Consider the following 25,803-nt stretch of genomic DNA (forward strand, 5'->3'; position numbering starts at 1 on the left):
GTGCCGCACTTCAGGCTTTTTTGGAAGCAGTAACAGCATCATTACCAAGGAGTGACACTGAGAGGTGCCCTCTGGTACTTGCTGCTTCTGCCACTACAATAATGGTCATGGCTTATAATTAACACATAAAGAGCTCAGCGACAGTGAACACTGAAACTCTTTCTGTTATCCTAGCTTGGGACCCCTAACCCAGAGCATGCAAGCACTGTCTGCTGGTAGCCACATGTGCGATCTGGAACTACAGACTTTGCTTGGTGCTGGGTTGCTGTCTTTCCCTCAATTCTAGTGATTTCAAGAAACTCTCCTTTCTACGTAGTCAAGCAATCATTCTAGACTTTAGAAATGCTTTTGGTTTGCTCAGAGTTAAGATCAATGAAACCTTTGTGTTCAGGATGCACATTGAGGTGCATTCTCTGAGAACATGAATGGTGCACCAGTTCAGTACTGCACAACCCGGATAGAAAATGTAACTGACTTCATTCCTTAATAGATCTTAATGGTTAGTTTTAAGAAATACGCTGGGCTGAAATGGAGAAATGAGGATTAAAGGTATGATAATGAAGAATCACAGATCAGGAAATACCTATAAGAAGTCTCAAGCCAGTCAATACTAGTGGTTTATATAACCAAGCAGTATCTGCCAACTTCTCAAACATCCCACATGGACGCAGCAAAGATTTCCCAGCTATTCAGAAAGCAAATTCCTCCAGGACAGCACAACTGTAGTGAAAGGGATATGACAAGAAATGAGAAGCCATTAAATCGAGTCCTGTCTCTAACACTGATGTCCTCTGAGGACCTGTGGGTGTCACTCCCTGGCCAGTGTTCACATTATCGTAATCGTGCAGAGAGTACAGCACCCTACTCCCTATCTCACAAGACTGTGTTAAAGATGAATAATATGATTACTGCAAACTTTTTTATTCATCAAAACAGCCACACAAATGCTAAATGTGAGCTACCTACTTGTTACAGGAACACCTTTACTGAAGAGGGGAAATCTGATCTGTTCTGGGTGCCCGCACTGCACAGCGTCACCAATCTATTTCATCATTTTCTTGTAGAGTTACAGTCTGCAAGTAGCATGCTGGGTGGAAAGAACAGCAGATTGAACACCCACAGCAACCCAAGATTTATGTTAGTATTTCTCAGTTTGCGTCCCTAAACATTAGTATTTGTAAAGCTAGTTTCACTACTCGGTCTTCTGTGTGCTTCTGGCTGGGCATTTTCCCAGCTTTAACTATGCGCTTTTTGCAAAGGTTCTCTACAGAAATTATAGCAAAGTATTTTAAGACATTAGACATGGAAAATATTTTTCTAACCTTGCATCACTATACCTTTTTTGACAGAGGCAATGAACCTAGCGTTTCAATTATAGGTCTTACACACATAATTGGGCAACAGGCCAACAATTTTCATCTGTGTATTCCAGGACCAGTAGCATTTGTTTAGCTATAAATTCAGAGATGCTGTAGGCTATGATCTTCTATTGGGACTGGGAGAATACGTGCCATGATTAATCCCTTTCTCAAAACAGTTTAATCTTATTAATCACTTTCCAATTAAACTCCAGAGACTAAAACCTAATAAAATGTAATAAAATAAGGTATTTCTGATGTGAGATCAAGAAGGGACCATATGCTACTGCACTCATTGTTTGTCTTCCAGATGTCTTACATCTTACTGCTATGTAAAAAGAAAGGTAGAGATTATGTGAGAGGAACATACAGTCATGCAACATATGTCTTTTCCCTCTCTCACCTGGAATGTCTAGCATTAGTTTGGACAAAGCAAGAGTAAAGTAAAATACATATCTTGAATTCCTCAGGAGGCTAGAACTGGATGACATTTCTGCCTCTAGCCTTTATCTTTTTATCATTTTTTGTCATTTTATCTATTCTATGATTTGAATATACTAAACTGTAAGGGTAGAGCCAAGCTATCTTTAAATGTGGATATGTCTTCATTTTCTGGTAACAAATTTTCATACACACAGAACACAACATACTTGTGTAACCAAAGTATGCTTGCAAATGTATACAAGTAATTTCTTAATACTAGATCCCGAGTAATGAAAAATATCAAATAAACATTAGTGGCACCAGAAGTAGTATCAAATTCTCTGAATTAATGTCAGATGTGAGTTGCTAAACAGAAAATTAAAAACAAAAACAGGGTAAGAAAAAAGGTGTTTTGAGTTAAAACAATTTTTAAATCCACTTCTATCACTGACATAATTTTCATCATTTGGTTTATTTTGAATTTTTTAAAAATAAATTTAATTTAAAAATACAGTATTGCTTAACAAAATGAATGTAAAAAAAAATGTTTCATTTTCTAGTACTTCTCCCATTTCTTTCAACAATCGCTATCACCAGGTCCATTTTAATCTCCTGACAAGAAACTGCATAACCTACCTGCCTAAAAAAATTTGTTCAGCTCTGCTCTCAGTTGTATTACTACAAAACCTAGGGAACTGTATGAGATTCCAAATAGACTTATCATTCTAGGTGCAGCAAATGAATGAAGGTCTGTAAACTCAAATACCTGCTGCCAAAGGCAAGGTTTCAGTGATTAGGCTCTTAATTTTTACCCAAATCATCCTATGCCCTGCTGAGAAGGACTTGGGGATACTGGTGGATGAAAAGCTGGACATGAGCCAGCAAGGTGCGCTCGCAGCCCAGAAGGCCAATCGTATCCTGGGCTGCATCAAAAGAAGCGTGGCCAGCAGGTCGAGGGAGGGGATTCTGCCCCTCTACTCTGCCCTGGTGAGACCCCACCTGGAGTACTGTGCCCAGCTCTGGAGCCCTCAGCATAAGAAAGACACGGACCTGTTGGAGCACGTCCAGAAGAGGGCCACAAAAATGATCAGAGGGATGGAACACCTCTAATAGGAGGAAAGGCTGAGAGAGTTGGGGTTGTTCAGCCTGGAGAAGAGAAGGCTTCGGGGAGATCTTATTGCAGCCTATCAGTACTTCAAGGGGGCTTATAAAAAAGATGGCAGCAAACTTTTTATCAGGGCCTGTTGCAACAGGACAAGGGGGAATGGCTTTAAACCAAAGGGGGGTAGATTTAGACTAGATAGAAGGAAGAGATTTTTTACACTGAGGGTGGTGAAACACTGGCACAGGTTTCCCAGAGAGGTGGTGGATGCCCCATCCCTGGAAACATTCAAGGTCAGGTTGGATGGGGCTCTGAGCAACCTGATCTTGTTGAAGATGTCCCTGCCCACGGCAGGGGGGTTGGACTAGATGACCTTTAGAGGTCCCTTCCAACCCAAACTATTCTATGATTCTATCACCCACAGATAACTCCCTTTCTCAACTGCAAAGTCCAGTGACTTGTTTTCATATGCCTTCACCTATGATGATGATGATGATGATGATCGGAAGGAAAGGTAGATAAGGGTTTTCCTCTATCAGCTGAACAGTGCTCACTTCAGCAACTTGTTAATGCTTTTTAAGAGGGATTTTTCCCTCTTGAAAATCAGTCAAAAAGAAGAATTTCTGATCAGCTGTTTAAATCAGCTGAAAGGCAACAGTACAGCTGGTACAACTGCAAGCTGGTGCAACTGTAAACAATTAATCCTTGCACATGCTTTCATGGAGTGCTACTAACAGTTTCTTAAAAACATGTCTTACAAGGCTGAAGAAAATCCTCATCCTGTAGTGCCACCCTTCTTTTCAAAAGGTTTATGTTCTGAACAAGTTTCTCAGTTTGCAAAGAATCAGAGAACCCAAGGCAGAAAAGAATAACAACAGAGAGTTTTATGGCATTGATAGAAAATTTGATGCCTAGATAAGCCTGCAGAATATTAACAACAGTTTTTCAATAAAAGAGCTAGTTATGATCTAATGCTAATATTTTATTCTGAATTCCAGCAAACTAAGCTCCCCAATGTGAAAGAACAATAAACCAAACCTGATAAAAGTTACCTTGTCACAAAAAAGCGTAAGATCACCCTTGTCTTGCATTAAAAAAGCCCCAGTCTTGCATCTTTTGTTCAATAGATGGTTGCCCTGGACCTTGGGCCGGTAACTGGAGTGTTGGGGGATACTGTAAAAACAACTACCAAAAGATTGCCTGCTGTTGGAAAGAGTAGGGAGGGCAGTATTTTAGTTTTATAAATAAGTTCTGTTTTACTCAGCTATTTTGCTGCAGTACTCCAGATTGCCTTGTGCTCAACAAAGAAAAAAGTTTAAATAATGCCATCATCTGAGAATCCAATGCATTGTTCTTAAGTTTTTATTTCTACTTCTCTGAATTTAATAAAGGTCTGTGTTTAACTACGTCTTTAACAAAATAACAAATTGTAATCTTCTAAAAAAATGTATTTAGTATGGAAAAATAACAGATAATCTACCCAAACCACAGAAGCAAATACAAAGAATTCCATTTAAATAACTGGATGAATAGTCTGTAAGTCAAGTAACCCTTACCCAACACAACCTCTAAAGTTGAGCACTTAAGCCATCTCATATGGACTAGCAGTGCTCTAATCCCAAAATTTTTTTTAAAGAAGAGGTATCTTAAGTCTCCTTGTTTCATTATGCACAGGACACCACCTTCGTTGAGCCCTGCTGAATTTGTCATCTTTGACAGTGGTCTTTTGCTTTTGGTAATAATATATGGCTTTTCTTTTTTGGGTGGTAGTCTACTGACTGACGTCTAATAACACTGGCTACAAAGCATCCTGGAATACCGGAAAGCGGACATTCTGGATGTGGAGAGTAATTTGATACTCGCACAATGTACTGTCATTCTGCACGCGTTTGATCTGTCTACTGTATTTGACGTACAGCAAGTTGACTGTGCACGTGCGGATCAGTAGTGCAGTATGCATGCAGTAGATTCGACAGGTTCTGCATTTATTGCCTATGCACTGCACAGAGGCAATGGGAGCACACCGCAGTGCTGTACTAGACTGACTCCTGCCCCACTGGAGATTTGTTTTGTCTTGGGGGGTTGGTTGTTTTTAGGAATGACTTCTTAAAATCCTTCATACTTGGAATGGATACAAATGCCTAAGGAAGCATTGTCTCCTTACCCTGCTACCGAGGGGTTTTCCAATTGCACAGTCAACTTAGCAGGCTATTGGTGTTGACGGTCCTCCTCACACGAACATACTCACCTCAAGCTCTGGTTCAGGAAGGCCAAGGTCACACACAAAAGTGTTTCTCCACCAAAGGTTTATATTTTAATAGTCAGTCATGCTTATATACAGAACGCAATTGCAGGAGTGCTGCTAAACATGAGACGTTTGGTATTACGAGACTTTTGCTGGTTTTCAGAGAGAAGATGCATTAGAAACTGATGTCTCTCCTTCGACACTCACCACTGTAGCTCCAGAGCCTCAGTGAAGGCAAGTCACGTTCCCTGCAGGGAAAACCTCCTTATGCGTCACATAAGATATATTTATCATCTATAATTCAAACAGATCGTAACTCTTAGCAGAAAGACTAAGATTTGCTGTTACTAGACAGTCACTTAGATATTCAGTGAGTTATTTCCTTCTATGGCCTAATAACTAAAGCTTTCATTTATTTAATACAACGAGGAAGAAAACAGGAGTTCAATGGACCACTGAAACACTGTCACAGTGACAGATTTGTGCTATGGAGGACAAGATGCTTGCAAGATAGTCTCAGACCTTCCTCTGCCCCCCAAATTAGAGAAAAGGACTGCTGCTGGCCAACTAAGCCATCTAGCACACAAGCCCAACCTAGCAGAGAATTTAAGCACATGCAGAATTTTAAGTTTATAACCAGTTCTTTTGATTTCAGTTGGAGTGCTCACATTTTAAAGATGCTTGTACACTTTATAGACACAGTTCAGGTGAGTAACATTTTTTGTCACAGATACTAGTTTTATTTTAAATAACAGCAGCCTGTTTAAAAAGTCACATAAAATGTCAGTTTTGAAGGAACTATGAATTTGTTTCAAAAATTAATGTAACTGCATCTTGTTATGGAATTAGCTTACCAGATGTTCTTTGGGTGTGCTGGGGTGGGCTTGGGAGAATCAAGCCTGCGCGTCCCTATTTAGTCAATGCATGTCTCAGCAAAGCACTTTATTTGTGTTCTCCTGCATCTCTAGGAGATGGTACAAACTTATTGTCCTTTGTAAGACAGCATTTACCACACTCCTGAAAAGCCTTCTCGTTGCTAGTAGTCCTGCTTCTTCTCAGTGCTTCCCTCTGTTATGTGTCAACAGCAAAGGCCAAGCCACATTTGCTGGTCCTCTATGAGAGGAAGGATCTCTTTCACTTATTCTCCATCAGGGTTTGAACTGTTGTGTACTTGGAAAACTCTCTGGGGACAGAGAATATGATTCATGCAGAACAGACACAGTCATCCTTCATCAGGTTATTATGTTAATACCACAGATATTTGAAAACAGTAAACAAAACAGCAATGAAAATGTAGCCATATGTTTAGGTTAATACCTATTTGGGACAACAAAACCACTTCTGAGAAAAGTAAGCTTGCTTTTAAGAGATGAGAGATTCTGTTCTCTTCAGCAATCCATCTGCTTTCTTAAGAATTGAGAGAACAGAATAGACATTAAAGAAACGTAACCTGTAGACATGTAAATAAAATTAACATAAATTGGTGACAATTAATTGTGATGTGCTTATTATATTCCAACATAATAAGTAAACGGTCCTTCAGCAATCACAGCATCATTAAAGGAAAAGTATCTGTTTCAGAGAGCTTACAAGACTGTCCTGAAATAATGGCAGATGATACTGTGTTTATAAGATTTGTTTCTCTGTCTGCACTTACTACATGACACTTGATCTCACTATGGTATTGCTCTTGGGAATGGAAAAAAACCCAACAGTTTAGTTAGGCTTTTAGGAAGCATTAGCTAATTATAGCTTTTATAATCCCCTTCATTTAAAACTAGTCTCCTGTTTGTAATAGCTGAGATCATCCCCATCTTGCAACATCCCACACAGTCACTTGCTACATACCCTGTTTTTCCTACAAATACGCATCTCTCAACTCTCAATTCTATTAGTTTACCTTAACAAAGTAATAGATTCTGGACTGTTTGCTGTTTTACTTTACTCACATGATTGATTTTACCACAGATAAAAGTTCAGAGAACAGACGTTATCTATGTATGTCTTAATCCAAATGTAATGAATTATAAAAATCATTGCACAACAATGTTCAAAATTCCCTAGGCGATGCCCACATCTCTGACTCATTCTTCTTATCTTTAACTCTGGATGTATTCTCTACACAACACATTCTTTGATTCCTATATCTGATCACAGAAAATAAACAGAAAATAAACCAGCTTTGCTGAAACTCAGTATAATTCTTATCTGGTGTTCCAATATTTTTCATAGTGACAGGGAAATGTTTTACAACATTCCAGACAAAACTTCAGTCACAGAACGATAAAAACACTCAGGTTGGAAGGGACCTCAGGCAGTCATGTAGTCCAAACTCCTGCACGAATAGCAACCCCAAAATATCTCACGTATGTTTCAGAACATATATTAAAATGACATGTATTAGTTTCATTTAGCATATGACCTGCTTGCAAAATTTATTCTTAAAATGGTTGCTAAAATTTCATTTCACTTACCGATACAAGTTTTGGAAAGAAGTAGAAGAACTAGCGGTCTCAGTAGTCTCTGGATGAAATAAATATACTTCCAGCGTGGTTGGCCATGTAAAAAAAATGTGTAGGGTTAATGTACAGGAACCATCCAGGTGCACCGTATGCTGATGTTCAATAAGATAATAGTGAAACAATAAGGGAAAATAATATATCTGAAGTCCAAAGTCTCGCATTAGATGAGGTTAACCTTCCTACAAGGACAGCAGGTTTTAGTGCAAAGGCAAAAACAGCATCACATGGACAATTAAGAAAACGTCCAGAGCACTACATCTGTAAGAAAAATAGGGAACAAAAATTCTGTGGTTGCTGTATGTGGCAGGGAGCAATACAAAGATGAGAAAAAGAAGGACCAACCTTCACTTAACATTAGTATCTCCATCAAAGTACAGAATGATTATTATAAAGGACAGAAATATTTTATTGCTAACATCAAGCAGCACTACGACAGCCTTGTTCTATGTATCTGCATTAGAGATACTCAAGGTGTGTCAGTGAGGGAGCCACAGGCTAGACCTCTTATCCCACCAGTTTCTCTTGCACATATATTTCCTTTCCATCTTCCCACGCCTTCAGTTCCAGCCTGGCCCCATTTTATTCTGCACCTCTCAGGTTTTTTTCTGCATCCCTGATACTTGGGCAGGTCCTCCATTTCCTGTTGGCATCTTACAGCCTCCCCCCAGACTCTTCACAATTTCTTGTTCGGTTTCTAAAACATGGAACCCAAAATATCTTTATTTAGAACTGTTTTCTTGTCACTTCAGAAAGCTGTCAAAGAGTGCTGTTTATTGAGATCATCTGAGTGGTTTTAATCTTTCACTGAAGAAGAGAAGGGTATAGTCATTTTGAGTAAGAGCAGGCATATTTTAAGACACTGTTACTGGGAAGTGTGAAATTGGGGAAAACTGCAAAGAAACACACAGAATGTGAATTCTTCACAAAAGTAATAACTCCAATTTTTGACTATCGATCCTGCCAGGTAAAGATGTTCTTCAGAGGTGAAGTGAAATAGCTGGGAGACTCTTTCATGGTCTCCCACATCCCTGCTATGTCAGCATGCAATGGGATGGGCAATGGCCAGGGGGATGGTAAGGGATAGGGAGATTTCTTCAGGATTTCGTAACTTCTCTGAAGAGGTAAGAGCATGAATGCGTGGGTGTGCCATCATGCACTTCTCTCCCTTCAGTAACACTCTTGCTTTCTGTCTGTTGTCACGCAGAGATCAACTCACTGGCTCCTTTCCTCCATCTCAGTCTGTTTACATTGTTTCAGGTTTTCAAGGCCATCTCTGCACAGAAAAGGGATGGAAATCTTTTCTTTTTTTAAACTGAGAGGAGACCTGCTGTCTGCTCCGTTGACCTGGGACTCACACAATTCTCTCTGATCCTTTGCCAGTACACCAGAGTTTATTTTTTTGTTGCCTTCTCTGTGAAAGGAGTAGGATAACTAGGTAGTACAGAGTGTGATTTCATGGTGGCGGGGAGCATGGAACGTGGTTAATCTAAACTGCAACAGAAACTAGGGGAAACAGGGCAAGCACATCCTTTTCGGGCACATCAGGCTTTTATCAGAAATTTGGGAAAGCTGACGTACATTTAAGAATAGAAAAGATATCATGATTTATCTATTAAAACAACTAATTCCTCTTAGTTCCGTTTAGCATCATGGGGCTCAGCTACATCCCAGTGGAACGTCCAGTAGTGAAGATGGTTACGGACTGAATATGTGCAGTTTCTTGCAAAAACCTTGCTCAATTTCTGTACAATTTGCATTAAATCTTGATCATTCATCACATTACTGTACTTCTGGCTTACACGCTGGGATGTCTCAACTGGGATGCCTGCTAGTTTCACTGCTGTAAGAACTCTACGCAGGGCTAAGGCGGGGTTTTTTAGTGCAAATACAGAAATGGTGTGTCTGTAGGTGGCGGAGTTGGTCTAATGGTTCTGGGTTACTCCTGAATTCTGTGGCATTCCTGAAACTACTTCTGTTTCTTGACAAATATGATTCTTAGATTGCAATTGTTAAATTGCAGTAGGTTTCAAACGTGCCCCGGTGAAAAAGGAAAGGTACTGACAAGTCGTACTGTGCACCAGCCAGGCTGCCCACGTGCCATCAAGCAGCTGGATACGTTTGGATACTTCAACTTGCACTATGCTTGTGGAGTTTAACGTGGAACATAAAAAGAGAGAACACTGCTAGCATAATAATATCCTTAGAATGGAAATCAGTGAACCTACATCTATGGTACATAAATATGCTTATTTGCATAGGTACATATCTGCATTTTACATTTGTAACAAAACTTGCATGTGTTACAGGTGCAGGTGTTTTTTCAGCAGTTCAGTTGCTCAAAAAGAGAAATACTTCTGCAAAACAGCTGTTACTGAAATTATTTTTTTTTCCTGTCCCTTTGTTATTAACTCTTTTTGAGAAAATGTGACAGCAGCACTGCATCCCTAACTGGCTCACAGAAATTATTCTATCTTATTGTGACTATCACCAATGTGGACAGTAAAATTAAAAGGTATGGCAAATCAAAGTCAGAATAGCCAGTCAGAAATATAGCCAAATAAGCCCTGAATGAAGTTTTAAGCAGCATTTGATGAAAAAAGGTTCAACAATAATAAAAAGAACAACAACCTTTTCAGTAGCCATATACCATTTGTTTTGCTACTGCTGTTTTGATAGACGAGTTAGCACTTTTTTACTCACTCTTTCTGAAGGAACCATGAATTTTAATGCTTTGTCACTGACAAAAGAAAAAGAAACTTCTCAGAATTTCTGCTGCTCCTGTTTTTCACTGCTTAGTCTCTTAGGAGACCGGAAACAAAAAATATTCTTAGCCACCCAATGCAGCTTACAATAAAACACAAATTAAATTTTTCTCTAGCATTTTGACAAAAATCCTAATATCAGAAATTGCTTTCAGACAACACCCTGACCCTATAAAAATAGTTATGTTAGAAGATGTCTTTGAATTGTCCCATTTCACCCATCTTTAAGGTCAAGGGTATACAGGCTAAGTTTCTTACTGCTATTTCTTCACTGTACTCAAGCAAGCAGCAGAGGGCACAGCTCCCTGCTGAAAGCCTTCCAAGGAGGAGGTTGTGTGACTATGCCTCATTCTGCTTAAAATGTTTTCTGTCTATGTTTTGATTAAAACATTGCAGTTTCCTCAGTCAGTAACACCTCTGAAAGAAGGCGTTTCTCTTTTGCTATTTATCCAACAGTCAATTCTGTATGAAATCATGAGATTTAGTTATGCCTAATGCAACTTCCAGAATACAGGTGTTATCACAGACTACTGAAGTAATTATTTACACACTGTTTTGTACAGAACTCCAGAAATTGAATATGTTTTGTTACCTTGGACAAACATCTGCTCCATACATACAGCTCAAATTTGTTCACGAGCAATAGCAGTAATACTTGGCAAAGCTATATTCAAACTGATCAGCAGCTCCAACTGAAGGGTACAAATCCTGAAAACGTATCATGCAGGTAACAATTTTCAGCAGTCTCATGGCACACAAATGTGATTTTCAACTTCTGGCCCTAAACTCTGGGGTCTGTGGATTCTTTCCAAGGTGAAAGACAACTGAGAAGAGCAAGCCTGCTTTCAGTAGGCTTTGATGTTCTGTATCTTTGCTGGTAAATGTTTAAGCATCTGGAAGTCAAAGGGCTGAAAACCCCTAATGTAGGGCAGGTAAAACGTACCATTGTAGCAGTCTGCCTTTCTCTTTCATCTGTTATATCTATAAACCAGATTAAGTCTGTTGCAGCTATATATGCTTCTTTCATATTAAGGTACAGAATTAAAAGGAAAAAAATCCCATAGAACTACCCCATCATTTCTGATACAGATTGTTTAATGTTGTATCAGTATAACTGCAAATAATAAAATTTGTATTTATTACCATGCCATGTCCACCTACAAATCTGTTGGGGTATCTAAATGTATTAGTTGCAATTCAATATATTCCTGAATATGAGGTGCATAATGACATTTATAAAGTTTTGTTGGTATTTGCTAGAAAATATGGACTACATAAGCTCACAGAACACCTGGTAACAAGAAAAGATTATGGATACTTCATTCTTTGGACACAATTTTTTTTCCTTGCTTCAGACATTGGCTGTTCTCATAACTGGGACTGGGAGTTATAGGACAGATAGTTTTATATTTTATAGGTCTGTCTGCAAATAAAAATAGAGAGATGTATTATCTTTCACCACTCACTTTAAAACAAATGCTCAGTTAGTATTAAAAGCCTAAAACTGTAGCCAATAGCAGATAAAACTCCCCAGTTAAGCTGACAATTTTCCCCTCACAAAGAGGGGCCAGGTTTTGATCCTATCCGCAATAATCAGCCATGCATAGACAAACTGAGCTGTATCTCTCCCATTAGCAAAGCCCGGTGCAGAAAGCAGGCGCGAGGTAATACGAGACAATAGCTCTTTCACAACCATTGGGGTCCTATTATCTCCCACCTTTATGCCACAGGCCAATATTTACTATGTCTTATTTTATTTTTAAGGCGATCCTTATCTCTTGCACCCTATGCAATACTTTGCACAAGGATGGCCACAGCTTCCTCAGATCAAGCGATGCCTGATGGCTTGGAAGCACTCTCCTTCTAGTTCACTCCAGAACTTTCATAACTTGCAACTTTCCTCCCACTAGTTTACCTATAATAGCTATAAGGGGAGATTATCTAATACCGTTTATTTAATTTTGACCAGAGCATTACAAATGACAATACCTTGATTTTCTGTAAATATCAACTAAAAACGATTACTATGAGAGCTAGTGAAATATTTTTGAAATTTTTTCTAGGATTTTTTCACAAATCAATTCACTATCAAGATACGTAGTATTTGGCACTTTAAAAATGAAAAATTTCCTTTGAACATTCTTGTAATTTAATATTTTTTAGAAGAGTTTTCTGTTTTTTCTGGCCAGTGTCCTTAAAATAAGACTATTTTACAATCATTCCTTTACTATGTTCATTTTTAATTTCATACTCACAAATAAGGTCAATAGGTGTCCTACTATGCATAAAGTTAGGTACATCTATAGTGGTTTGCAGGTTCAGACCTTTAGACATTAAAACTTTGTCCACACTCATCTGGAAAGCCAGGGATCCACTTTTATTTATACTGTGAAAGTTTTGCCAAGGATATCACATTTCTTTAATCCCAGTTTCCCGGAAAGGTGCTAACACTTTCCCTGCAGAGTGTGGATAGCCTAAAATGTGGAGGCAATAATCAGTGGTTGATGGAATACAGGCTTGTGTTTTAAGAAGCTTATTACCATCCATGATCCTCAGCCTTCTTATGCCCTGTGCTGCTGGGACATTTTTTTCTGGTTGCTGTCTCAGCAATTTAGTCTCATAGTTCTAATGCATTAGTATAATGTGACAATATCTGGACTACAAGTACTCTGGAGGAATGCACGAGAGCCACAAAATAATTATAAAATGCTTTAAATCATATTATTTTAACTTACATTTATAGATAATTTACTTCAATCCCTGTTGCAATTTGTAAAAAGCTTTTATTTTGGAAAAAAGTTCAGTGCTATTTGAGTTCAGAAGCCTTTCCTCCTAGCACGAAGTTGTTGTAAAAAGATTTGAAATAGTTTTTGTCAGATAGAAGAGAGAACTTGAAAGAAGTTGCCCAAATGACAAGCGCTGTGCAACAAGAAGTAACAAGTATCAGCCACCCTTCCTAAGTTGCATCACCTTAGTTCCTGGGACTTTGTTTAAAGTCAAACCTAATTTCTTTGCCATCTGAAGAAAGGCTGATGGTACAGCCACACTGTAACTTCAGCAATTAAAAAAAGTGGTAAGTCTATTCAAAGAAATACTGGATTCTTTTCCTTTGAATCCTGGTTCATGAGCTTTTTGTGAGCTCAAGAGCTTCTTCATAACATTAACCTTATTCTCTATATTCATGCAGAAAAAAACCCATGTTTTTGACAGGTTTTAATTTGAAGTTGTAAGAACCAGCAGCTTAGACTTTACTTAAGAAATACTAGTAATTAAATACTTTACTAACAGTGAAAGGGTCATAGTTAAAAGCTGAAGTGCACTTAGGGAGGTATAAAAGGGTGTAACGGGAGGAATCATAAGCCTGTTGTGTTGGGTTTCAAGAAGCAAACCAGTTGTTGTGTCAGTCACACACAGCCTGCTGCATTTAAATCAGAGGTCTAGAATTACTTTAGAGCCTGGCTGATGAGACAGTAAAAAGGTCACAATTCTGAAATCTTGGCTCCTTTTCCAAGAGATCATTTTACTGAGTCTCTGCCATGCTCACCTCGCGCAGAAAGAATATTTTTCATAGTCAGAAAATTGACATTGATTATCTGATCAAGTAAAAGATACTATGGCAATTTTTCCACATTATATTCCCATTGCATCTGTCTAACAAGACAAGATTTATATTTCCTTTTGCTATTATTCCTAAAACTTCATTCCTTCCTTTGTTAGAAAATTCAAAATTATCTTGCCCCACTCTTCTGTATTATTTGTCACTGGATTTCTTTATATTATATTGTCCCCATATCATGCTGGAATTCACCATCTGTTTCACTCAAACCATAAACACAATTTCAGATCTCTCTGAATTACTCCTAACTGGTCACTTGTTTTTTTCAGTGGTCCAGCCAATAGTTCTTGGCGACTGACAGGTCTTTTATATTATCTATATAACTAACTCACAGTGACCAACACTGTCTACAGATAACTGATAGCAGGCAAGGAATAGATGGGTCTTTGGCTCTTTCACCCTGCTGTGAGTGTGAACAACTGCAGTTGATTTGGTGCTGTGGCTCTCATAGGAGTGAAGGAACTTATCCTACATTATTCCAAAGGAACGATGATAATTGACATGAGATCTGGTCAAAAGTCAGGATGTCTGTTCTGCAAGGAACACATTCTGTTTCAAAACAGTTCTTTAAAGAAGTTATAAATTTTACTGATGGCTGCTAAATCCCCCCACAAATACATTCAAAAGAGTTCTGATTCTCGAAGTGAAAAACTCTTGAGCCATGAACACCTTTGCCCCAATGGACCAAGCTTATCTGTCCTTCCAGGACACCTAACTGTCCTAGGGGACAGGCAGGAAGCTGGGCCGCTTCCGTGTCACTAATAACCTTGTAACTTGGACTCATACCCTAAATCTTCTCCTGTGGCAGGAGAGAGGCTGCAAGTCCTGAGTGCCCGGGATGAAGGTGGCTTTTTCAGGGCTCCTGGGCTGCCTGCCATACGGCTTGGTTCTCCAGAGCAGTGGGCTGCATCTTTTTAGTGTCTGGTGCCAAGTTTGGTTTCTGAAGCCTCAAAACTTAGTCACCAACACCAGCCTGAGTCTCTTTCAGTGCTAAACATGGCAGTAATTTATCACAGCCATTACAGATTGTAGCAGCCAAGACAGCGGCAAGCCTCCCAGTTCCCCTTGCCCCAACAGGGTGCTGAAGGCTTGATGCAAGCCTGGTTACTGAGGTCTTCGGACTCCCTGCCGGAGAACTACAAGTTAATAACTGGCCAAGTCCAGCATACCTAATATTTCCAGCTGATTTATTAGTTTTGCTGTCTTCATTTCTCGCCTAGTTTACATAGCAAGGTTGCCCAAGGACCATAAATTGTGCACCCTTCACCTCAAGCAGAAATTTAATGATGTAGTGAAACACTGATATCATCTTAGTAATCTGACTAAGAAATTGGTCAGGGACTAAGCAGATGAATCTGTCTCTCTTTCAGCAGAAATTTGTGGTGGTAATTTTCCTTTGAACGTTTTCCAGTCTGATGAAACATAATTTCTGAACAACAACAAAAAATTAACAGAAAATTGCAATCTGCCTATAACTGAGATGCATCTAAAAGCTGTCATATTCCTAGGCATCAATGCCACAAGTTTTACAGGTTATAACATTACTTGCACAATGGTATCTGAAATTCCTGACGTCAGCTGCAGACATCTGCAAAGGCAGATATCAGTAGTTTCCTATTACTGAGAATAGTCTGTAAGAAAACAGGAAAATGTCAACAGGTTCCATTTTTGCAACGCAGGATGACAAGGCAATGCTTACGTAGTCTATGATAAACCTTACTTTATATAGAAATAATTACTCCATACACTCAGTTCAAATGGTTACAAATATAGATAATACCACAACTATTTAACTATGCTGCAGTACTTGTCAAGCATATGGTCCTAAAAATACAAGCCTGCTTTTAAGCGTGTATGAGACAGAGTTTAAGCCAGGCAAAATCCCATATGTATTAGTAGAACTTAGCTTTAAAACAGAGAGTCAGGGCATGGTATTTTATTACTGAAGAAATAGGTGATTGTCTGTAAATATTCTTGAACTAAAAGACAGGACCTACTTCAGGAGAAAACTTTGGAAGTTGAACTTCAGTCATGGACTTACCCAGATATCAGTCCCCAAGAAGATTGCCTTGAAGATTCCCAGCAGTACACAAATGGCTTGAGATCATTCCCAAAACATCTGAAGCTGGTAGGACTTAGCAGGCTTTGGACCTTCTCTTTTATCAATGAGAGCATTGCTGTCACATTAATGTAATATTTAATAATATATGAACCATTTTGTTGCACACTGATGTTGTTATTTGTTTTCTACCACTAAAAGCTACTGAGATTGATTATTTTTTAGTGATTGTCAAAATTAATGTTCTAAAATCCACACATAGATGTCTTAAATCATTGACATGGATTTTCAAAAAGGCTGAGCATCCATTGCTTTCTGCGTAGTCTGCACTTTTGTACCATAACTATCCTTTGGATTGTGAAGATTTAATGTAAAGGTCTTTGGGCAACATTTGAACACTTAGGATGATGTATATTTTAATTTGGCATCTAACTCATATCTGTCTTAATATATGTACTGAATCAAAAAGTAAACAGATTGCAAACCACACTGTTTCCTTATTACAATCCTTTCTCTTATCAGAGTTTATCATGCCATTCTGAAATCATATGAAATCAATAAATGTTGGTTAGAAAATATTCATGTCTTTACTGTTTAAGTAGGCATATAAAAACCCAGGTGTAAGTTAGAAATTCAGAAGAAAATCAAAGCAGAGATCTTGTCTTAACAGCTTTCATCAGCACCAGTAGTTTCGTTTTGAAGAAAACAGTACCTTGCAAGGAGAAAAAAATGGCAAGTTTGAACTGGAGTTATGAAGGCAACAATGGTAAAAGCCATCTTTAATAGAAAATCAGATTTATTTATAATATATTGAATATTTCTTTCTTTTCCTTATAAAAATTCTTCAGAATTACATGGGTTATTAACATATCAAGTATCTGTATTACGTATACAATTGGTTCCAAGGGAAAGTGTCATTAATCAGTATTGGTACAGAATTTGAAGTAGAAAACATCAATTATTTATATATTTTGCCTAGGACCTGACCAGTGGCACAAGTTATACCCTATTGCCAACAGAGACCGTCAATCTCCTATTGGTATTAAAACCAAGGAAGTCAAAAAAGATGCATCTCTGGGGCTTCTCTGGATCACTTGGAAACCTCCCACATGCAAGGAGATTGTCAATGTTGGACATTCATTCCAGGTGAATTTTGCAGATAAGGACAATCAATCAGGTTAGTAAAAAGGGGATATGGAGTGGGGAATGTGAGACATTTTCTTTTTTAATTTTCTTTTTCTCTAATTTATATAGAAAACAAGACTAGTTGCCTTTCAGGAGTTTTTGTATAGATTAGGGTATGCTTGCTAATTTTGTTACACTAGTTGGCAACAACCTTTAAGTGTCACAGAAGATCCAAATTATGTTCTTTAAAATTAGGACTTGTTGGCAAGTGTTTTTGTGTTAATGGCAAAAGCACTCCCAGTAGGAAACCTCCAGGATAATCACTGATTTGGGGAGGGGAAGGTAGGAGGAGGGTTTCTGAACACAGTTACTCAATCGTGCTTTTTTTCTTTAATCAACATGCGGTGGGAGATTTATACATATGTAAAAATTACTCACAGTATAACTCCATATGAAATCAGTCTGGACTGAGTTTTTTTCCTCAGGGAGTCTTATTACCTTGATAGCAAAGGAGATTTCTTTGTGCTGATGTATAATATTGCAAGTGCTGCAAGAACTCCAGGCACATATTTCTAAGCATCGTGCACAATTACAGGTGCCTATCACAACAGTGGGAATCAATACACGTTTATGTGCTTGTAAGGAAGGAATTAATGATAATGACCAATTAACAGTGTCAATAACATCCGAGTACACCTGTGGCATCTCATAATCTAAATTCAGAAAACAACAAGTACCTATAACTGTTACTTCTGTGAAGAAAGAGACCTTTAAAATACTGTCATAAATAATACAGATTTTAGTGGGAAGTGAATTCCATGAGGTAGGACTCTTTCTTCTGCAGTTATTAAAATCCAATTACTGTTTCTGGCAAACTGCTGTTTTTCTGCATTACTTTTCCTTTTATTTGTCTCTGGAGTAGAAGCTGTATTCACATATATTTCACCTGAATTTTTGAACCATATTGAGGAGACATACAGATTTACTATAACCAATGCACTCGTATACATACCTAGAATTAAAACCTTCAATAACTTCGGCTTAACTGCACAAACTGTTGGGTTTGTTGTTTTCTTTTTTTTTCTCCAAAAGTTTAAAAATTATCTAATATCAAAACATGTTAACATGGAGAAAACTGCTTACACCTTATAAAATCTTTGAAATCTGTAATTTGCCTGTCAGGAAGACTTTATTGATTAATGTTTTTACCTTACTTCCTGCATTTACAGTGCTGACAGGTGGACCTCTCACTGGAACACATAGATTGCCAATTGGATGATCAAGGCTCAGAGCACACTGTGGATGGAAAGAAATATGCCTCAGAGGTAGAGTCAATGAAAGAAAAGTCAAAGTCAAGTTTTCGAAGTCCGGTCACATATATCATCCCTAGGGGAAAAAAAAGCATATGTAGATAGCTTTGATAATTATTTTATTTTGCAAAAGCAATACTGTCTCTGTGTGTGCAAAGTTGACTTTGCAAGAGCAAATTGGGTTTTGTGGTCAGTACTTATTAATCTAAATTTAGATAATCTAAATCCATATTTAAATAATGAAATAGGGCTGAAAGGTGCAGGTATAAAGTAAGTAACATTTCCTAATTGTTTAAAAGGTTAGCTGTACAAGTACATTCAGCTTAATACTAAATCAGCTGCTTTTTAGAGAGTCTGATCATCCAGTGCCCCACAATAATTGTAGCTGGAGCTCCTCAAAGCTACAAGCATGCTGATCACTGTGAGGTGGTTTTTTTCTGGCTTTTCAAGAACAGCAAATAAGAAGGAAACCCAGAAGAAATTAATGAAGAGAAAGAGGTAAAAAAGTTATCATCTAGTAAGGGCCCCAGCAGCTGTCAAGTACATTAAATGTCTTCAGATAATGAAGCAAGGTCCGTTTTACAAAAATTAAAAACCACCTCTAAAGAAACAGATTTTGTTTTCCAGTGTCCTAGTGTCCTGCTAATAGTCATCAACATGCCAACAAACAATTCATGTTCAATCCATGTAATGTTATCTTTGGCAGCTTTGTAGATTTTAGGAACATTACAACATGACAATCTAATGAGACGGATTATACCTTTTTAATTTAGGCATTAGGAACACACAGCCAGAAGCATGTTCCTAATAGGAAATTTTCCGCTGTTGAGAGTGCTAAAGCTATCTCATTTGATACAGCCAAGATAAGAAAGGGGTGTCCCTTTAGAATTGCTTTCTGCTGTAAAGAGATAGTGCACTTAAGCTGTGTTTAAGCAGCACATGATTAAGTGTTTATTAGTTTGCTTTGAATCAATAGTTTAAATATGTTGAAACAGTAAAGATGTTAAGTTGAAAAGACAGGAATTCAGCTTTAAAAAATACCAGAAATTTTTTAAAATATCTGATTTAAATCAGAATTTTAAAATTATGTGCATTATATGGTAATTTCCATGTCCTGTCTCTATATTTTAGAATCTCTTTCTTGTATTTTAAGAAGTTTTGATATTTTCTGTGACCATGTTGCTGAAACATTATACAAATAATCCTGGACTAGACTATTGCCATAGAGTTAAATAGTTGCTAAGGAATGCTAAGCATATTCATAGGTGAGAAGGCATTAAAAGAAATTATTATGATTTCCAAGTTCTGTAAGTTTTTGGAAATTTGTATTTCACATGAAAAATAGCTCAAGATATAATAAGCAACATATTAGGATGAACAAAAGTTCCTCAAAACTGTATTAAAGCAAAACTAAAAAGTTGTTGAAATATCTGTTGAATATAAACCATCCACAGTCATGGTGTTCATGGCCCTACCATCAATCTTTAGCAGTAAATGGGACCGTTGTGAATAAAAATTGTACCATATGTAATAAAGTGGTTACACTCCTCAAAATGCTATTTAATGTACTACATTTTTAAAGACATGGAAATAAAGGCATGCACAGGAGACTGTTAGCAGTAGAGTTAGAAAAATGTATGTCCCTTGTAAGTTGTGATTTTCCACATCTCTGTGTACTTATCCCTAAAGTGTTCTCAGGAATATGTGCAGTTCTGCCTACCCCAAGATAAAGCCTGGGTATGAGTCCTGACAATGCCAGGGCAATTCAGCAGAACACTGTAAATCTGCAGGCGTTCACAAGCACGTTCTCAGTTTCACGGGCAGACCCTAAGAGCGCAGAGTGGCATTTCTAACTATTTTACTCTAATTGTGGCATTTCTTTGTAATAGAAACAGCAAAAATGATCCTGGCAATTGCTTTTTAGCTTCATCTCATTCACTGGAACTCAGACAAGTATTCGAATGTAGCTGAGGCGTTGGAGAAGCCGGGTGGCTTGGCAATTGTCACTGTTTTCCTGAAGGTCAGTTACTGACATACTGAAAACACGTGTCTCTCTTCCCTTATCAAAAATGCAGTCAGTGATGAGGAGTAGGAAAAACACGTCTTTGTGTTAAATCGGTGGAGATGACTGTCTCTTATCCTGATTAAGCCCATGTTGCCAGCTGTGCCCATGCTTCTACATGGACATTTTACCCAAACCCCCATTTCATCCACGGAGCTTTCTGGAAGAGCTGTGCTTTAAAGGCATTAGTGCTAGCGAGCTTGTGGTGTTTCGTCCACCTTTGTAACAGGCAATGCTCACACCTTTTGTGTTTGCTTTCCACTCCATTAACAGTGATGTGAACTTTCACAGAAAGACCGTTTGAGTCACGTGTGCTATTAATGTCTATCAATCAGAAAAGAAAATTCTAAATCAGAACTCCAAGAAATCTTGAATCTATGCACGTGACATATTTAGCCTTTCAAAACCAACTGAGGCAGGAAAAAGAATTCCTTATTATTAAGGACTTTGTTATATTAAGGAAATATCATAAAATAATAATTTTATTATTATATACTGCTAAATTATAATTACTCATAGTTCACATTGCAAGAAAGATACCAGCAAAACCATCTTTCTGAATGCTTTCAAAGCTAATTTCAATGATAAGCACATATGATCAAAGCAATCACATACTTCTGAACCACAGAATATTTTTGCACTACTGTTTTCATTACTCTGCAAAGCAGAAGCAAGACTTCCTGTTATTTCCTCGGAAGTTCTAAATTTTCTCTCGTTCATAGTGGGTTTGCAAAGCTAAACTAATCAACATTTATAAAGCATCTTCTTATTCTTGATTCTGTTAGAATAAAACTATTGTTACATATTTAGGATTTTAAAGTATTTTTTTATTTACAGCTTGGCTTATGCAATGAAAACCTGAAGGGTGTCTTGAAGGCCTTGGATTCAATAAAGACTAAGGTAAACATCATCACAGCCTGATATAATATACAGAGTAGTTAAATTAAAATCTATGCAGTCTCTCATATGCCTTTTTGAGGACTTCAGAATAATGCAGGGGTTCAGCTGAAGGAGGCTGTTGAGACATAGGAGCTGAAAGCATGATCCTGGATGTGAGTTTATGGGATCCTGTAAGATATTTTGTATTGTTGAGGCTGCACCCTGTAGACAGCTATGGGCTCTTTGTGTAAGAGTAAGAGTACACAGTTCCTGATCCCTACCTAATCCTATGCTTCTGTCTGTCTATTTAAAATTACCCCTGGTGTCCACCACCAGCACTCACAATGACAAACTGAAGTTTTGCTCAGTTGAAAGAGGGGAAAAAAGGGAGAAGAAATAACACCAGAACTGCACTTTTCTTAAGCTGTTTTGTAAAGCAGTGACTATTCCCACTAAGCCTCTCATAAAGGCACAAGATAAGCAGAGATAGAATCTGAATATTTGAATTTTAGTGAAGCATGTTAAAAATACTATACAGCATCTCCCACAAGATTTTAAAAAGGAATGTGGACTTTGACCCTGAACATGCAAGCATTATCAACATGTATGAATACTCCCTTTAGCCTCAACAGACAGCTGAAAATTAATTATACACTGAAGTGTTTTGCTTGCTCAGGAGCAGAGTTCAGTATTTTGAAAAAAAAAACAAAACAAAACACAACCCTGTAGTCAGTGATGACTGAACTCTTTGGTATCTGGTACCATTTGGGGGGGAAGTTGTTTTTTGTTTGGTTTTTTGAGTAACACTGCTCATCGTCGGTGGTGACAGCCTAGATGTATCTCAGTGTCAAACTTACCACCAGGACAAGCAACTCACCTCTGATGCTATGAGGAAACACTAGTGTTTTGAAATGACCTTCTCTGATTTAGGAACACACTCCCTTGTAGCCTGAGATGTAAATCCTATCTTACTCATGGGTTTCATGAGCATCTTCCACAGGGTAAGCAAGCTCCCTTTTCTGATTTTGATCCTTCAAGCCTACTGCCTAAATCCATGGATTACTGGACCTACAATGGCTCTCTGACTCATCCTCTTCTCCGTAAGAGTGTCATCTGGATTATCCTTAAAGAGCCAATTACTATCAGCTCAGAGCAGGTACGGTATTACAAGGAACAAGACCCTTCTTGTCTTTTAGCTTTAGGGACATTATCACTTTACATTGTATTGCTGCATTTTATTAGGTTTATTTGTCTCATTTTTACTGTAAAATGAGTACTACCTTTACACCACATTATTGCTCTTAATAAACACTTATGATTCTGCCTCAGCCAGGTTAGGCTACTCACATCATACAAAGTCTTGTGGGCATTGAGATAAAATGACTTCAGATTGGTGGAGTTGCTTCCATTGCTCCAGGAAAGGCAGTTTGCTTACTTAAACTTCCTTGCAGTGCTGTGTCTCCCGAAGCAGAAGCCAGGCAGAAAGCTGAATTCTTCACATCTTCATTCCTACAAGACTCCCCAAAAGAAATTCATATTCTGACCAAATCTCAGCCAAAAACCTCCCTGAGCAGGAAGTTTTGCGACATGCCACATGATTAAATAGCCAGAGTATAGTTGTCCATTCAGTGCTATCACAGAGTGGTTGGGAGCTGTACCAATTGCTTTATTATTGCATTATTTCCTAATAATGCCTGTAGGACAAGCTAAATATCCCTCACTGGCCTTACCAAGGTAAGTATTCTTTCTGTTCTAAACTCTTATGAAACTGTCTTATGCAGTTAAATTATTGCCACCTGTCCTTCCAAAGGTGTTTGAATTAATATCTTTCCAGATAAGGCTAGTTAAGTACTTTGAATCTTTGAAAATAAAAAGCACACATGTAGAAATAAATGGAGTATTATGAAGATCCTTAATATTTGTTCAAGCTGTTATTAATTGAGATATTAAATGGATAGGGGACAGAAATTAAGTACAAATAGTTTGACATAAAAAGCAATGTCTAAAGCAAAGTTGAATTAGTTCTAAGGCATTGTTTTTTACTTTCACAATTGGTGATTATTTTTAATTTATCAAACCCCATTTTTTTTTACATAGGTGATAACACAGTGGTACCCATGTCTGAAAGTTTCTGTGACAGTTGGATATAGGGGTGAATAGGATATTCAAAGATGGTTGTCTGTGGCAGTACTTCTGGCGCAGCATAAATCCTGACTCACCACTGGATTAATTCAATATTATGAAGCTTGATTTTTTTAAAAATAGAAAGTTAGTTGGGAAGTATAACAATTTCTCACTGACGTGCAATATAAAAGTGAAAAGCTAAATATATCCCTTCCTTCCTCACCTCATTTAGCTGGCTCAATTCCGCACAATCCTGTCTTCTGCTGAAGGGGAAGCACCTTGTCCCACACTGAGCAATCACCAGCAACCCCAACTGCTGAAAGGCAGAGTGGTGAAAGGCTAATTCCAGACAACCAAAGCAAATCTGGAGAACAGTCTGCTCATCAAGAGCAACACATCCAAACAAAGACCACGGAAAAATCTACCACAGAAATGAGAATGTGCATGTGTTCTTAGTTGCAATATTCCTGTCCTGCCAGAAGCAGTTGTAATTCACTGTGGCATTCGGCTAGTGCTTTTACTGGAATTAATCTATATTCTTTTTGTGGTAGGCAACTAATCTGTTTTAATGCATGACTTTTAACAGTGAAATGTACTGTAAAATTTTTAATGAATCTTCACATTCCTTCTGATGTTCTAAGTAAACTGTGGTGATAAGAAGCAAAGTAATTGTTCAGAGTGAAATTAATCAGTACTCAGCTTCCCACAAAGACAGTTTATGCAACTGTATGAGATATCTGTTATTTTTTGCAATGAAATTGATACCGTTAATGTCAATTACTAATGGGTTATTGTTGATTTGGCTAATAAAAATGGTTTCTTTTTCTAGTTTAGCTGATATATGCCTGATTAAAATTAAATTAATAAAGAAAGCGCTTTAAAATGAAACAGTATTGTAACAGTGCTATGCTAACAGTGTTTTAAAAGAAATTATGTGACAATTGCTGTTTTATTTCACCTGCAGATCTACTAAAGGATTATTAGACATATGTCCATGGAAAAATAAAGCACCTTGGTCTGACTGTACATTTAAGTCAAACACTTACAGCACCAGTTTCACTATTTCTCAAGCAGAGCAGTACTCAGCTTTGCAAATGGCTCCAGCAGTGACAAATGAATTATTTAATAGCCAGCAGTGTCAAAGGTCTGAAGAAGATAAAGTCAGACTCTACAGGGAACAACATAAAGCATTAGAACAGAAATTAGGTTTCCAGTTGACCCCATTATGTAACTTAAATGTTATTTGACTGAAATGACAAAGTACCTTCATTAAATTACGTGACTATTATCTGTTGGGGTTTTGCAGCACATGTTGCTACAGATATAGTTTCTTCTTTACCATTTGCATGCTTTTGACTATACAGTAAAAGCAGTACTGTAAACATTTACAGTTCCTCACACTTCCTCTGTAAAGTACAGAAAATTTTCAAATCCATGTTCCCAACATATTCAAAAGCTGAATTGCTTTAAATGCAAAATACCACCTCTGCTGCAGTCAGCTGCATTCAGTGGGACATACTCCTAGGTCCACCTTTCCAGCTAACCAGTGTGTGTACCAAACAACTGGATCAATAAGGCCTTGGTCTGTGACTCGCCACCATAATCTAGTGGCAACAATTATCATACCAGAACATGTGAAATGAATAACTAATTACTTGCCCCAATCAAATTATCTTATACCTGGTTGGCGTGTGTACCCTTACTGCCTTGTGCCATTAGCCTGTTAAGCACAATGACAGAAGTCAAGACTCCAACTTAATTCAATGCAATGCATTTCTAAGAAACACAATAAAATCATACCAAGACCTATCTTTATTCTGTTCCAAAAAAGATGCCACATTTATGGCTAACTTTCCATATGAAATAGGTTTTGAGATATCACAAGCGATTTTCACCTGAAAAAAGGAGGTAATTTAGTCTTATTCTCCTAGCTTGGAAAGAAAAGAAAAATTAATTTAAAGTGCAGAAGAGTGAGCACAAACTGCAGACAAGCACACAGCAGCTAAAATGTAATACTTCAGCTTAGTCTTAGACCTCCACCTTTATGAACAAGAATCTCCCTTCTGTCAGAAAAGTTTCTTTTCCTAATAATATCAATCCCTGATGCAGAATCATGAACAAAATGGGAGCTCACCCATGAGCATGGGAATGATGAGCTCAGTATTCAAAAGCAGTCTCCACTTCTGTGCTAATTAAAAAGCACACAAATCAACATT

The 25,803-nt window shown here is 37.8% G+C and overlaps 1 protein-coding gene across 1 annotated transcript; it reads left to right on the forward strand.

Moving 5' to 3' along the window:
• The first annotated feature begins 16,816 nt into the window (after positions 1–16,816).
• On the forward strand, positions 16,817–24,492 carry LOC143157350 (carbonic anhydrase 1-like). Its single transcript, XM_076332176.1, is given in 8 exon segments — positions 16,817–16,853; positions 17,067–17,264; positions 18,442–18,481; positions 18,483–18,537; positions 20,447–20,542; positions 21,422–21,484; positions 22,464–22,619; positions 23,820–24,492. Coding segments are annotated over 8 exon segments (756 nt in total). The 3' UTR covers positions 23,931–24,492.
• The last annotated feature ends 1,311 nt before the right edge of the window (positions 24,493–25,803 follow it).

The sequence above is a fragment of the Aptenodytes patagonicus genome, chromosome 2 (genome assembly GCF_965638725.1).
Source record: "Aptenodytes patagonicus chromosome 2, bAptPat1.pri.cur, whole genome shotgun sequence".
NCBI lineage: Eukaryota > Metazoa > Chordata > Aves > Sphenisciformes > Spheniscidae > Aptenodytes > Aptenodytes patagonicus.